This window comes from Psilocybe cubensis, chromosome 3 (genome assembly GCF_017499595.1).
Source record: "Psilocybe cubensis strain MGC-MH-2018 chromosome 3, whole genome shotgun sequence".
In the NCBI taxonomy this organism is placed as follows: domain Eukaryota; kingdom Fungi; phylum Basidiomycota; class Agaricomycetes; order Agaricales; family Agrocybaceae; genus Psilocybe; species Psilocybe cubensis.
Window position 1 is genome coordinate 1,059,143 of NC_063001.1, and position 14,795 is coordinate 1,073,937.

At 45.5% G+C, this 14,795-nt stretch overlaps 4 protein-coding genes across 4 annotated transcripts; 2 read left to right on the forward strand and 2 right to left on the reverse strand.

Annotated features, from left to right (window-relative positions):
- Positions 1-972: 972 nt before the first annotated feature.
- JR316_0003122 (uncharacterized protein) lies at positions 973-3,771 on the reverse strand (the record flags this gene model as incomplete). Its single annotated transcript, XM_047888903.1, has 10 exons — positions 973-1,102; positions 1,159-1,370; positions 1,426-2,156; positions 2,229-2,368; positions 2,428-2,516; positions 2,575-2,693; positions 2,791-2,888; positions 2,955-3,037; positions 3,108-3,302; positions 3,370-3,771. 10 exons carry the CDS (start codon positions 3,769-3,771, stop codon positions 973-975), a joined length of 2,199 nt encoding a protein of 732 aa, XP_047751277.1.
- Positions 3,772-4,444: 673 nt separating this feature from the next.
- Positions 4,445-7,265, reverse strand: JR316_0003123 (uncharacterized protein; the record flags this gene model as incomplete). The annotated part of the gene is made up of 10 exons (XM_047888904.1): positions 4,445-4,592; positions 4,659-4,870; positions 4,921-5,651; positions 5,724-5,863; positions 5,923-6,011; positions 6,070-6,191; positions 6,271-6,368; positions 6,436-6,518; positions 6,595-6,789; positions 6,870-7,265. The coding sequence occupies 10 exons, from the start codon at positions 7,263-7,265 to the stop codon at positions 4,445-4,447; spliced, it is 2,214 nt and encodes a 737-aa protein (XP_047751278.1).
- A 648-nt stretch (positions 7,266-7,913) lies between these two features.
- JR316_0003124 (Cytochrome P450 monooxygenase 205) lies at positions 7,914-11,141 on the forward strand (the record flags this gene model as incomplete). Its single annotated transcript, XM_047888905.1, has 16 exons — positions 7,914-7,998; positions 8,070-8,133; positions 8,187-8,312; positions 8,504-8,644; positions 8,893-8,998; positions 9,060-9,131; positions 9,200-9,352; positions 9,475-9,540; positions 9,601-9,706; positions 9,762-9,889; positions 9,955-10,180; positions 10,249-10,288; positions 10,344-10,607; positions 10,661-10,747; positions 10,799-10,918; positions 10,970-11,141. 16 exons carry the CDS (start codon positions 7,914-7,916, stop codon positions 11,139-11,141), a joined length of 1,956 nt encoding a protein of 651 aa, XP_047751279.1.
- Positions 11,142-11,876: 735 nt separating this feature from the next.
- On the forward strand, positions 11,877-14,219 carry JR316_0003125 (Cytochrome P450 monooxygenase 169; the record flags this gene model as incomplete). Its single annotated transcript, XM_047888906.1, has 12 exons — positions 11,877-12,044; positions 12,107-12,178; positions 12,247-12,399; positions 12,516-12,581; positions 12,642-12,747; positions 12,815-12,951; positions 13,012-13,237; positions 13,303-13,342; positions 13,400-13,663; positions 13,717-13,803; positions 13,871-13,990; positions 14,045-14,219. The coding sequence occupies 12 exons, from the start codon at positions 11,877-11,879 to the stop codon at positions 14,217-14,219; spliced, it is 1,614 nt and encodes a 537-aa protein (XP_047751280.1).
- Between the last annotated feature and the right edge of the window lie 576 nt (positions 14,220-14,795).

Genomic DNA, 14,795 nt, shown 5'->3' on the forward strand with positions numbered 1-14,795 from the left:
CTACACTTAAATGTGCAAAAATACTTGGGAAGAACGTAGTGTCAGGAGGCAAGAAACGGGAATTTGAATCTCTAGGTCAGTTTGAATTCCGATGATCACGTTAGTATTCCTGCTAATCTCCTTTGAATTTCCTCGGCAATGTATTATGCATTGGGAAAGCATGAAAGATTCACAATTGGCTTCACTCACGATTCACGTTTCTGATTCAGCAGAACAGCAAAGTTGGTTTTCTGCATGCAATTTTCAACTTACATGGCATGCATAGTGATGCATAGTCCTTTTCATTTGATTGAAGGATTGAATATGTTATATTTGCTGCTGAGACCAGTATATTTTCTGTATTTACTTAATTTCCGTGTTCCGAAAGCACAAAGAGAAGGGAGGATTCTGATCAATTCAATGTTTTCAACACATATAGTAGAAGCATCCTTAAGAGGCTTTCCAATTGCTTCAGAAACTACAGATTCTAAGAGGAACAAATTGTTTAAGACTCAATTCATAGAGGCGGAATCGCGATTCTGCGTCGATTCAGCGATTCCGATTCTGAGGTGATTCAACGTCTTCCCACGCTTCTGAAGACCGGAATCGTCTCTGAATCGTACACTCTGACCTCCCCTATTGTCTGCCATAAAAGTTGAAATTCACAAAACCCAGTTTGGTTTTTGCTTTACTAGTACGAAACCGGAATATGATATCTATTTTCCAGGATTCAGAGTAATCAAACCTTTTTTGTAACGTGAATGGCCATTAAAATCGAAATTCAAGACTTCAAGCCACAGAGTCCCGAGATCAGATATTTCGACATTAATGAATTCCTTCTAATGACTAAAGTAGGAAGTTGTGGCGCACCAGTAACGCCTGACATACAATGACCAGTGTCTATAAAATTGACACGGAATCTGTTTCTGAGCATACATGATAATTATAAAGAGCAAATATCACGCCAGTACCAAGGCCAGTGACTGGTTAAAATCAAGTTTGTACTGGGTTTTCAAGTTTGACCTCTTTTCGTGGGGGCCACGCATAGAACTGCTTTTGAACCGAGTTCGAGTCAATCCTCACCGCAATATTATCTTTAACAGATGACTTGTCGATGCCATGCCTACACCAAAACATACTACTAAGTGACCCATACACAAACAAGCCGATAGTACGCACTCTTTTAGAAGATGGCTTCTGAGGGTGACGGTATTGCCATGCTTGCAACATTGAGCACAAGCCAAACCTGTGTAGTCGGCCGCTGCACGTGTGCGCTCTTCTTCTTCGTTCAATCTGGCTCTGATCGTCTCTGCGTCTTCGCCTTTTAGAATTGAAATCCGCATACGACGTGCCAGAGTGGCGTATTTGTGCTCATTGTTGAAATGCCGAGACTATCCAATCAGGCATCAGCAAAGAAAGAAATAAAGAAAAAGAAAAAACACATACAGCCACCTGCCACCGCATAACCATCCTCCCTTTCTCCAATGCATTGCATGTCAAACACTCAACAATCGGATCCAATTCATCCATCTTCTCCTTCGTTGTCGTCTTTGGATCCAACCCACAAAGCTTTATAACACTCTTTAACGCCACCGCAGCAGATGTATCGAACTCAATAATTTGGGATTGATTCCACGGCACAACACCTGTCACTTGCCGGAGAATTTTCATGTCGTCATCCTCAACCGGCCGCTGATAGTGCCACTTCAATGCGTGGTGGTGCGCGAGCACACGCGGGTAGCGCATCAGACCCGCCTCTTGCCGGTTGCCCGATTCGCAGTCTGGGCACCGGAAAGTTGTTGTTGCGAGCTCGAGGACTATCGCTGGGTCCGCGGCGAATTCACCACCTGTTGTGGCAACCATACGCCTCAGTTTCTCTGTCATTAGCTTCACGATCTCCTGGGCAATTGCTGGCAGCCGTTCGAGGAGCGGGGCGAAGTCGGCGGCGCTTGTGATGCTCGGAGTGTTGATGACGAAGTCCCGGACGTCTTTGTGCGCGAAGAAGTCGCTTACCGCTGGGGAAACTTCGTTTGGCGGCGCCGTAGCAGTGTAGGCTTTAATAACGTTATTTAGATATGGGATTCGAGCTTTGAGCAGCTCCTCTCGCATTCGGAGACGCATATCCTCCCTATACTTTTCCATGAACGCTGCAAGCGCCGGGCTTTGGTTTTGGAAAACTGGGGTATAACATCCTGAGGTTAGCCAGCCCTATACGGTGTGCTTCATGTATAGGATTTGGATTGACTTACTTCGTTGTGTGATGTCTTTCTGGCAGATCTTCCGTATAAGAGGCTGTTGAGAGAACTCCCGCCTACGTTCCGGTTCGTTGGCAGTTCTGATGTCCTGGACTTCAGCCTGCCATCCTGTTGTTTCAAGGCGGTCAAGTATCCTTTGTTCACAAGATAAATCAGTGAACCAAACGCAAAACAGAACGAAACGGAAACATACGCATCTACACGCGCGTCAAAAGTATTCTTCTTCGTCTCTTTAACTACATCCAGACACTGCTGCTCCCATATTTCGCATGCTTTGGCGTGCTGCACCGTGCAAAGGTAAGTAATTTCGACATGGAGCTGAATCGGGAAGCGTCCTCACCTCATTAATCACGGACCATTTTGCAACCATAGTCTTGACCCACGCCTTTATATCAACATTAGGAGAATAACGTTTTGAAGTCCATCGATGGGCTGTTTCGTAACAGCTGTAGATACCACCTATGAAAAAAAAATAGTAAATATAAATATGTGAGCCACATATACACGCATAGAATACGAAGAGCGAAGCGGGAAGAATAAAGAACGAAGGACGTACTGTTGGATATAGTTATAGTAGGGAGAAATTTTAGCAGAGGCGCTATATCCTGGTGGTGTGAGTATCGTGGTTGTCCGTATAGGTACGCTGATTCGAAGCTACAGAATATTTAAAAAAATTGTTCAATAAAATGAATCGCGGAGTTAGATTTTGAGCACGCGCACTTCTTATTCAGGCATGTTGAGCACAAGCGCTTGCGCGCCGTCCAGACCGTATATAATTTCTTCGGTGCTGTCTTCCCGCATTTCTGTGTACATAGAGTTAGAGGAGTCACTGCTCACGATCCCACGCCAATGTAGAAACACGGGTATACGTACAAAACACTCCTTCCCAAACGCCAAATACGCGTACTGAGGCTCCGTCATATCATCAGGACACTCTGGAAACCCAGGGAAATTCCTCCTTGCGGCTTTCCAGATGGATTTGCATTCGGGCGAATACAGAAATGCTTTGTTGGCTTTGTTCGACAGTGCAATGTTCAGGAGGTCAAGGGGGCTTAGGTAGGAAAAGATCTGTTGTAGAGAGAGAGGAAAGTAAGTGGAAGTGGTGTGGAATTACAGAGTTGATGTGCGCGCGTACCTCATGTAGAATATCGAATGTCACCTCGGAGAGATTGCTCAGGTTCAAAATCAAGTGCTCCTCTTTTGCCTTTCCCTTTGCCTTTTTTCGAGGAGGTTTCTTCCCTGCCGCAGCACCAGCACTAGCAGCAGACTTTGACGACTTTGAAGACTTTGAGCCATCAGCACGCTTTCGCTTGCCGCGCGCACCCATGTGTGGTGCAAAGTCGTCGTTGTCCGAGTCGTCGTTGTCTGGCGCGGACTCGGAGAAGAAACTCGCGTCGTCGTCGTTCTCGGAGGTGGCATTGGGATTGGAGTAGGTGGTTCCGGTTGTGGCCACGGCTCTGGACCCGCTGGGCGTCGCGATTCTCTGTGGTGCCCTTCGTCCGGACTCAGCACGGCCACTTGCAGTGCCTCGAGCCATAGTCACGATTCAATTGTAGCTTTGCCACGAAAGAATCTAGGTAGGGCTTTGCGAATAACGTGTCTGTATTATAACCTTCCGAAAGTTGTAGTTCGAGTCAGAGGTCCAGGTGCAAGTTCAAGGTCAAGTTGAATTCAAACAAGTAATAATTAGTGTACCTCAGACACCCTCGGTGGCTATTGTCGTTCCTGATGCCCATCAAATTTGTCAGTGCAAATATTTAAATGACAATCGCGTCGCGTTTTAAGCATCACGCGTATACCGACGCGCCACGTTACGAACCCCTAATTCTGTCTTGATTTGAGCCGATACAAACAAACAATAGGTGTGGTAATGCCATGATGTTGGCAGAGGCCCAAATATCGTTCGCGTTGTGATTCCATAGTACATATATTGTTTGCGTACGTACGTACAAAGCCGTATATGCACATTAATCTTACATCGGGGTAATCGAGTGAGCATTATCGCAATGTAAGTAGCTTTTAAAATCAAATTTCAAGACACTAAATATGTCGGCATTAATGATTCCCTCTGATAGATGAGGCAGTACATTGCGCGCAAGTAAGCGCCAGACTCAATAACATGCCACGGGAACATATACAAAACAACTATCGCGCAAAATAAAAGGCCAGAAACTATTACCCTTGCCATCATCTTCATGTTAACGTAATAATCAATATTTTTTTGGTCTCACTACCAATTTTCCTTCATCAAGTTTGACCTCTTTTCGTGGGGGCCATGCACAGAATTGCTTTTGAACCGAGTTCGAGTCAATCCTCACCACAATATTATCTTTAACAGACGACTTGTCGAGACCATGCCTACACCAAAACACACCACTTAAGTGACCCACATTGCATACACACAAACAAGCCGATAGTACGCACTCTTTGATAAGATGCCTTCTGAGGGTGGCGGTATTGCCATGCTTGAAACATTGAGCGCAAGCCAAACCTTCGTAGTCGGCCGCTGCACGCGTGAGCTCTTCTTCTTCGTTCAATCTGGCTCTGATCGTCTCTGCATCTTCACCTTTTAAAATTGCAATCCTCACAGCACCTGACAGATTAACGTATTTATGCTCCTTGTTGAAATGCCGAGGCTATACAATAAGGCATTAATAAAGAAAAAAAGGCAACAAAAAACACATACCACCACATCCCACCGCATAACCTTCCTCCCTTCCTCCAAGTTATTACATGTCAAACACTCAACAATCGGGTCTAACTCATCCATTCTCTCCTTCGTTGTCGTCTTCGGATCCAAGCCGCAGTGCTCTATCACACTCCTCATAATCACCGCAGCGTACATATCGAACTTAACAACCCCAGTTTGATTCCACGGCATAGCACCCGTCACTTCCCAGAGCACTTCAACGTCCTTCTCTTGAATAGGCCGCCGACACTCTTCGTTCACTGCGTGGTGGTGCGCGAGCACACGCGGGTAGCGCATCAGGCTCGCCCTTTGTGCGTCCCCAAATTCGCAGTCCCTGCACTGGAAGATTGTTGTTGCGAGCTCGAGGACTACCGCAGGGTCCGCAGCGAAATCACCAGCTGTCATACCCACCATGGTCAACAATTTTTCTTTCATGAGCTTCCTGAGCTCCTGGACGAGAGCTGGTAGCCGTTCAAAAAGCGGCGTAAAGTCGGCGGCGTTCGTGATGCTTGGAGTGTTGATGACAAAGTCCAGGACTTCTTTATGTGTGAAGAAATTGCCTACCGTCGGGGTGACTTCGTTTGGCGGCACGGTTGCAGTGAAGGCTTTGACAGCATTGTTTAGATGTGGGATTCGGGCTACAAGTAGCTCCCTTCGCATTCGGAGATGCATTTGCGCCCTGTAGCTTTGCATGAGCGCTGCAAGAGCCGTGCTTTGGGTTTGGAAAACTGGCGTAAAACATCCCGAAGTCAGCGTGCCTGACAGAATGTACTTCGTACGTAGGTTTTGAATTGACTTACTTCGCTGTGTGAGGTCTTTTTGAAAAATCTTCTGGATGAGGGGCTCATGACAGAACATCCGCCTACGTACTGGCCTGTTGACAGTTTTGATGTCCCGGACTTCAGCCTGCCAACCCGTTGCTTCAAGGCGGTCAAGTAATCTTGGTTCATAAAATAGATCAGTACGCCAAACATAAGACGGAACAAAATCGCAACATACGCATCAACACGCGCATCAAAGTTATTCTTCTTCATCTCGTCGACTTCATCCAGACACTGCTGCTCCCAAACCTCACAGGCTTTGGCATGCTGCACCGTTCAGAGGTAAGAAACTTCGACATTGAGTGCAGTCGGACAGCATCCTCACCTCATTGATCACAGACCATTTTGCAACCATAGTCTTGACCCACGCCTTTTTACTAGCATTAGAAGAATTTGAACGCATTGAAACCCATCGGCGGGCTGTGTCGCGGCAGGTGTAGGCAATACCTATGAAAAATATAGCAAATATAAAAATGTGAGATGCCTATACACGTAGATAAAACGAAGCGAAAAATGAAGGACGTACCGTTGGATAGAGTTACGGTAGGGAGAAATTTTAGCAGAGGTGCTATATCCGCGTGGTGTGAGTATCGTGGATGTCCGTATAGGCGCGCTGTTTCGAAGCTATAGAATAATTAAAGAAATATGTTAAATACAATGAATCGCGGAGTCGGATTTTGAGCACGCCTACTTCTGGTTCAGGCATGCTGAGCAGAAGCGCTTGCGCGCCGCCCAGACGGTATATGGTTTCTTCGGCGCTTTCTTCTCGCATATCTGTACATATAGAGTTAGAGTTAGAGGAGTTACTACTCACAATCCCACGCCAATGTAGAAAAACGGGTACACATACAAAACACTCCTTCCCAAACGCCAAAAACGCGTACTGAAACTCCGTCATATCCTCAGGGCACTCCGGAAGTCCAGGGAAATTTCTCCTCGCGGCTTTCCAGATGGATTTGCAGTTGAGCGAATACAGAAATGCTTTGTTGGCTTTGTTCGACAGTGCGATATTCAGGAGGTCCAGGGGGCTTAGGTAGGAAAAGATCTATTGTAGGGAGAGGAATGTAAGTTGAAGTATTGTGGAAGTTTTGGCCTGATGATAGATGGCTGGAGGTGTGCACATACCTCGTGTAGAATATCGAACGTCACCTCCCAAAGATTGCTCAGGTTCAAAGTCAAGTGCTCCTCCTTCCCCGTTCCCTTTGCCTTTTTTCGAGGAGGTTTTTTCCCTGCTGAAGAACCAGTACTAGCAGCAGACTTCGACAATTTTGAAGACTTTGGGGTGTCACCGTCGCGCTTTCGCTTCCGCCTCGCACCCGGCTGCTGTGCAAAATCGTCGTCCGAGTCGTCGTCGTCAGACGCAGAGGAGAAGGTTGCCTCTGGATCGTTGCTCTCCGAGGGTGCAATGGAGTTGGTGAGGTGTATTGTATCCTCGGTGGTGGAACCGCTGGAAGTCGCGTTTTTCTGCGCTGCCCTCTGCTGGGTCTTGCTACCGCGTTCGCTGGCAGCACGTCGTGTCATAGTTGCACTGCTTAGCGAGCAACGAGAGACGTATGTGTGCGTTAGTCTTCCAGTTGAAGTTTCCGAGATGAACGATAAAAGGGTGAAACAAATCGGGAGTTCAACGATAAATCGATGAGGGCTAGTTCAAGTTCCCAAGTTCAACCTTCCAATTATTGGTCCCCCGGTGCCTATTGCGCTCGCCTGATGACACATCATAAATCACAATTAGTCGCGTCGCGTCGTGTCACGTATGCGAGATGCGAGACACGTTGTGTGACATCCCCATAATTTTGGCGCGTGGCAGTCGGACGAAGACGTCTTAACGCGTTCGTTGTTGTTTTCTCTCGTATTTCCTTTATCTTGGGTTGACGACTCTTTGATTTGATTACAGGGGTCCCGCCATTCCTTGTGGCAGGCCACGAGACGACGAGGTATACCCAACGTTTTGCTTATCAATTACGATACCGTTGCTAATCACCACGCAATAGTGTTTCCACCACAGGGGGCCTGTATGCGCTGTTTTTGGACACAAGAGTTATCACCTTCGTGAAGCACTTTTCACCGTTGGAACAGACAATCTCACCATGGATGAATTAAACGCACTGACATACCTCAATGCTGTTGTCAGGGAACCCCTTCGAGTCCATGCACCCGTAAGGAGTCTACATGTTCCCAGTCGCAGTGAAAGATGATGTTATCCCTCTTGGTAAACCTGTCGAGATTCGAATGGTAATCTTTTGGACACAATACAGTAAGATTATTGTTTCCGACTTCTTATATATAGTGCCCATATAAGCGCATTTATCTGACCACGTCGTTTAGAGTCTGCAAATGCCAGAGTGAACCGCAATAAAACAATATGGGGTACCAACGCAGCTGAATTCGAGTAAGTCGTATTGTACATTCCATGCGCATATAGCTAACCGCATCTGCTGCTAGACCCGAGAGCTGGAAACCTGATGCCGCTCATTCTCAAGCCAATCAGTCACTGTTGATTAAGATATTCAACCAACAATGGCCATTTTTGCTGCCGGATGAACGCTTCCGGGCTCAGTTTGCCTCGCTGTTTGTGTCCTTCAAATCTCCTGCGGTAATGTTGTACCTCGTTGTACCTCAAATCAGCATCATGCTAATGCCACTCGAATGTTAAACCCGACTTCCTGTGCACCACTTCTCTCCCTGATTTCATGAAAAGGCAGGTTGTCGACGCGATGACGGTTTAGCCCAAATCTTCGCTTAGTGGCTGCCGTATTCAGGATCAGTTCTACCGATCTTCCGGGCAGCCGTGCCGCTTCAGCCTTACCCTTCAACCCCAACCGCACCATCAAGAGGTCTAAAATAGTGGTGCTGCGAGAATGCATTAGGGCTTTAGAGCTTCGAATGCCGCCGCTTTTCGTGTAAGTTCAATATTATGACGCGTTGGCATGCCGAAGCGGTCACTTTATATATTTCTCTGGTTCAAAGGCTGGTGTCTGCATAAACTACACAAGACAACTTTTCCCGTTCACTTTCTGTTATATCTGTGCTCATAACCGCGGACCACCGACCGTATCAGCGACTCTTGCACTTAGACTCCTCCCGGAATGGGTTATCTACAATCGCTGCTCGCGTTTCTGGGATCTTTAGGTCTTTACCTGACCTACAGGATTGCAAAGGTCTATTACGATCAATGGATGTCTGCGCTGCACGTTCTCCCAGGTCCTCCCAGCTCTAGTTGGGTATATGGAAATATGAAAGAGATGCTTGAAGCAGTAGGTTCCCTATACATTCAGACAGACAGAAGTTGAAACCGCTGAATTGTGTTTGCTGTAGGATAACTTCATGCTGCAGGATAAATGGGTAGAGGAATATGGCTCAACAATCTCATATAAAGCTTATTTTGGGGTTCGTCATGTGTTACTATCAATACTTTTGCTGCGGGAAAATAACTGACTAACATTATAATTCGACAGTTAAATCGATTTTACACTGTAGATGTAAAAGCGATCAGTCATATTCTGAAGAATGACTACATATATCAGAAACCAGAACATGCGCGTTATTCCCTGAGCCGGTTTTTAGGCAATGGAGTGCTTGTTGTCGAAGAAGACAAGCACAAGCAGCAGGTATGATAATACTTTGACGTTTTACTGATAGAAGAGCGTTTTAAAACGAGTTTTACAGCGTCGAATCATGGTACCAGATGGCTCACAACTTTGTTATTTTTTCTCACTAACTCAGCAGCTAGAATCCTGCGTTTGGCCCTGCCCAAATAAGAGAGCTGACGGAAATATTCGTTGACAAAGCTATTGAGGTAATTCGTTAGATTTTCCGGTGAAGATTTAATACTTATGAATATTATTCTGTTCCGTAGCTTCGTGAAGTTTGGAAAAAAGAAGTAAACAGCCAAGGCGAAACAGGACATGTAGAAGTCCTTTCCTGGCTCAGCAAAACTACGCTTGATGTCATTGGGCAAGCCGGTTAGTTCAAACTTAAGCTAATCTTATCTCTCTGACTTATAGCGATGCTGCACAGGTTTTAACTACAGATTCAATGCTTTGACTAACGGCAAGAATGAATTAAACGATGCCTTCAAAGTTCTCTTTCAATCCTCCACTAGGATACCTTTGATAAAGGCACTCATTCCTGCCCTACGTGTTATTGTACGTCATCTATTCTCTCATCTGATGCACCCAGTGGGTGCTAATTTAATGCCATACACATGAAGCCATCCGAGGGAGACACCAAAGCCAAGGTTGCAATGACGACAATGAAACGCATAGCCAACGAACTATTACGAGACAGCAAAATGGGCCTCATGGCAGAAGACAATAATATTAAGATGGATGATTACTCACTGAAAAGACGAGACTTACTGTCGCTATTGGTTCGGGCAAACACTTCCAAAGATCTCCCTGCCCATCAACGTATGTCCGATGAAGATGTAATGGCTCGTGAGTCTCTATTGTACTCCGTTCCTCCAAGAATTTAATTAAATGTTTTTTTTGGTTTGACCCTCTAGAGGTCCCTACCTTCCTTGTGGCAGGCCATGAGACTACAAGGTATGTTAATGTATGTACAATTTCTTCTCCCGGCCAATTTAATTTGGTTTATCAGTGTCGCAACAACATGGGCACTGTATGCACTCTGCGTGGATATACAAATTCAGGAGAAACTTCGCGAAGAACTTTTTGCCGTTGACACCGAAAACCCGACCATGGATGTGTTAAACTCACTGCCATACCTTGATGCAGTTGTAAGAGAAACTCTTCGAGTACACGCTCCGGTTGGATCCAGTATTCGAGTTGCTGTCAAGGATGATATCATTCCACTTGGTAAACCAATTCGTGATAGGAATGGAAATCTTTTGGGCGCAATACAGTAAGCTAATTTAAATCTCTGTAGTCCTCTCTGCACGCTCATAAATTGTCTAGTGTTTGTAAAGGGCAAAGTATCCTCATCCCTATTCTTGCTTTAAATCGCGATAAGTCGATATGGGGCGACGACGCTGGGGAATTCAAGTAAGTGGATATATTTCAAATTTTAAGGTGTTTGACAAGGCCTCCCTTCAGACCAGAGAGATGGAAAAGTGTCCCCCAAAGTGTTGGGACAATTCCGGGAGTTTGGGGAAACATGATGAGTTTTCTTGGTGGCCCTCGTGCATGCATCGGATATCGATTTTCTCTGGTGGAGTAAGACACTTGTCTTTATGAAGTTAGTGAATGATACTCACGATCATTTAGGATGAAAGCTCTACTGTTTACCTTGCTTCGAGCCTTCGAGTTTGAGCTAGGCGTTCCTAAGGAAGATATTATGAAGAAATCCAGTCTAGTCGATCGTCCACTCCTCAAATCAGACGTGGCGGCTGGAAACCAAATGCCACTCATCCTCAAGCCAGTTGGCTGTCCTCATTAATTGATTATTTTGTCGATTCTCAATTACAAGCAAAGTTATTCATTTACATTTCCGAGTTCAGTCCAATCCCTCATCGGTAGCGTGATTCATGATGTCTGCAGTAGTTGAACTAATTATTACACCAAAGTTCGACATTGATTTGTGAGCTCGAGGTGCCCCATACTCAAAATGTTACTAGCCAGTGCCTTGAATCCATGTTTTAGATGCCAACTCAAAATGGATAATATGCAAGCGGAGATGGGGTGTTACAATTCGATGAAGGCCCTAAGCATAAGATTTACAGGTATAGTGTCAGTACGTTCACTCAACAACCGAGAAAAATGTTCATAGTCTCACCAAATCTTCGATTAGATGCTGCAGGACAAGTGTTAACAGCTTTCCGGGTAGCCGCGAGGCAGCTTGGGTCTTACGTAAGTACACTTGTAAGCGTGTATCAACCGGGCCGTTAAGGGGCTTATGAATACTATAGTGAGCGAACGCCGGCTTTCCAGTCAACCAATGATCCCACAACAATCGTCAGGCCTGTGTGACGCGTTGGCATGCCGAGCCACTGGTCAGTTTATATATACCTGCCATGGTCCAAGAATGAGTGTCTGCGTACAACCGCACAAGAAAACTTCTAAGTATAACTTGCTATACTCATTTTCACTACCACGTCTGCGTGCCAGATACACTCGAACCGGCGACGGCTCTACCAGCAATCCCTGCAGATAACGGTTTCATTCATCCTTTGAGATGGGCTACCAGCAGCTTTTACTTGCTTTACTAGGATCTTTGGGCCTCTACTTGGCCTACAAGCTTGCGAAGGTCTTGTATGATCAATGGACATCACCATTGCGCGCTCTTCCAGGTCCTCCTAGCTCCAGCTGGATATACGGGAACATGAAAGAGATATATGAAGCAGTATGTCATATTTTCCCAGCATTCAAGTGAATTCAATCACTAAATCGTTTGCCACGTTGCAGGAGAACTCGGTATTGCACGAGAAATGGGTCGAGGAATACGGTTCAACAATCACGTACAAGGCTTATTTTGGGGTTCGTTTGACATATTTATCCCATTGGTTATGGCTAGCTCATAGACTGATTGTGAATTAATATGACAGATGAATAGGTTCTACACCACAGATGTGAAGGCGGTTAATCATATCCTCATGAACGACTACATATACCAGAAGCCCGAGCAAACACGTTTCGCTCTCAGTCGGGTTTTAGGAAATGGGGTGCTTGTGGTTGAAGAAGATAAGCACAAGCAACAGGTGAGCAGATAACCCTCTTGTCGATGCCTGAATGGCTTATAACATAAAATTTCAGCGGAGAATTATGGTACGCATGTCTGATTGACCTTGCGTTACTTGATTAACTTAGTGATTAGAACCCTGCTTTCGGACCGGCCCATATCAGAGAACTGACAGAGATATTCGTCGACAAAGCTATTGAGGTGATTTATTGACAGCTCTTCCAGTGAAGATTTAACGCTGAATACCATTCCTTCAAACAGCTACGTGATGTTTGGAAAAGGGAAATAGACAGCCAAGGCGAAACCGGTCGTGTTGAAATTCTTTCCTGGCTGAGTAAAATGACACTTGACGTTATCGGACAAGCCGGTGAGCTCGAACTTGAAGTGAAATTCATCAGCAAGATTGGATTAACTTACTGTACTATACAATACAGGCTTCAACTACAAATTTAACGCTTTGTCCAATGCCAAAAGCGAATTAAACGATGCCTTTTCGATTCTCTTCCAATCCTCCACCAGGATAAGCCTGTTAGGGTTAATTAAGGTGTTCATACCTGCTCTACGCTTTATCGTATGTCACCGATGTCTGCAATATAAGTCTTTGAGCTAATCATATAGCACACATATGCAGCCATCCGAGGGAGACGCCAAAGCCAAAGCTGCAATGACGACAATGAAGCGCGTAGCAAACGAGCTATTGCGCGACAGCAAAATGGGTCTCATGGCGGAAGACAACAATACCAAAATGAATAACAAATCATTGAAAGGACGAGACTTACTATCGTTGTTGCTTCGGGCAAATACTTCCAAAGATCTCCCTGCTCATCAACGCATGTCGGACGAAGATGTGATGGCTCGTGAGTCTTTTTGTCAAATGTTGTTCCTCGAAGACTTGAGGACAATGTCTTATTCAAATCTCTAGAGGTTCCTACGTTCCTTGTAGCGGGTCATGAGACGACAAGGTATGGCAAGCTACTTAATCCCCTTTTGCTAGATTGCTGCTAAATAAAATCTGATAGTGTTGCAACAACGTGGGCGTTGTATGCTCTCTGCTTGGATATTGGAATCCAGGACAAGCTTCGTGAAGAGCTTCTCGCCGTTGGTACCGACAATCCCACAATGGATGAGCTGAACTCTCTGCCATATCTCGATGCAGTCGTAAGAGAAACTCTCCGAGTGCACTCTCCGGTGGGATCCACTATACGGGTTGCTGTTAAAGACGATATCATTCCTCTTGGTAAGCCGGTTAGAGATAGAAACGGAAAGCTTCTGGATGGAATACCGTGAGCTACTTTTCTCTTTGCCATTGTTGTCATACACTCATGCCCTTGTGAAGAGTTCGTAAAGGGCAAAGTTTCCTTATCCCTGTTCTTGCTTTGAATCGCGATAAATCGATATGGGGTAGCGATGCTGGGGAGTTCAAGTGAGTGACTGTGCCTTCCCATAGCTATGTTCATCTGTTTAACAAATCCTGTTTTCGCTATTATTAGACCGGAGCGGTGGCAAAATACCCCCCCAAGGGCTGGATCAATCCCTGGTGTTTGGGGGAACATGATGAGTTTCCTGGGCGGTCCTCGTGCATGCATAGGATATCGTTTCTCCCTGGTAGAGTAAGCCTCCCAACTTCGCCTCAATATAAATAAAAGATGCTCACAAACACCCAGAATGAAGGCTCTGCTGTTCACTTTGATCCGGGCTTTTGAGTTCGAGCTAGGTGTTCCCAAGGAAGACATCATCAAGAAAACCAGTCTAGTCCAGCGCCCACTTCTCAAGTCGGATATGGCTGCTGGAAACCAGATGCCACTCATCCTCAAGCCAGTCAGCCGCATTTCAGATTAAATTTAGCAAATCCTCGATGTCTGAAGATCCATTTTTATCGAAATTCTTCACTTCTGTTTTATCATCAAGGATACTATATTATCTCAGTTTATTACATGTATCATAATTCTAATCCTGTTCTCTCGGTTTCAAGAGTTTTGTGGCTGACGAACACATCCAACTTAGTTTGACCTAAAGGGTGAAAGGCTGTTAGTTCCTTCCGCTGGGTAATAGTTAACAGCGCCCAAACTGCTGGGTATTGTATACCTTCTTTGTTATGGGCGGCCAGCACATGTATTTCCACCCACTTGTTGGAGGTCTCCCCATTGTTGTGAAAATATACGTAGGATGGGGACACTTAATAACTATGAAGGCCAAAGATTCAACGTTCAACGGCCATTTAGCTTGTGCAGGAGGATATAGACAGGAATACAGAGCCCTACCAGTGAAGATAATGTGCCACTCCTGATGCTTCTTTTATTTTGCACACATACATAGTTGGTTTTGATGGAATCTAATCAAATCTCTCTAGGGCCGCCGGCGCTGTGAGAATGCTCACGACGTATAAAGTGGTGATCACAAGGAAGGATATCATCG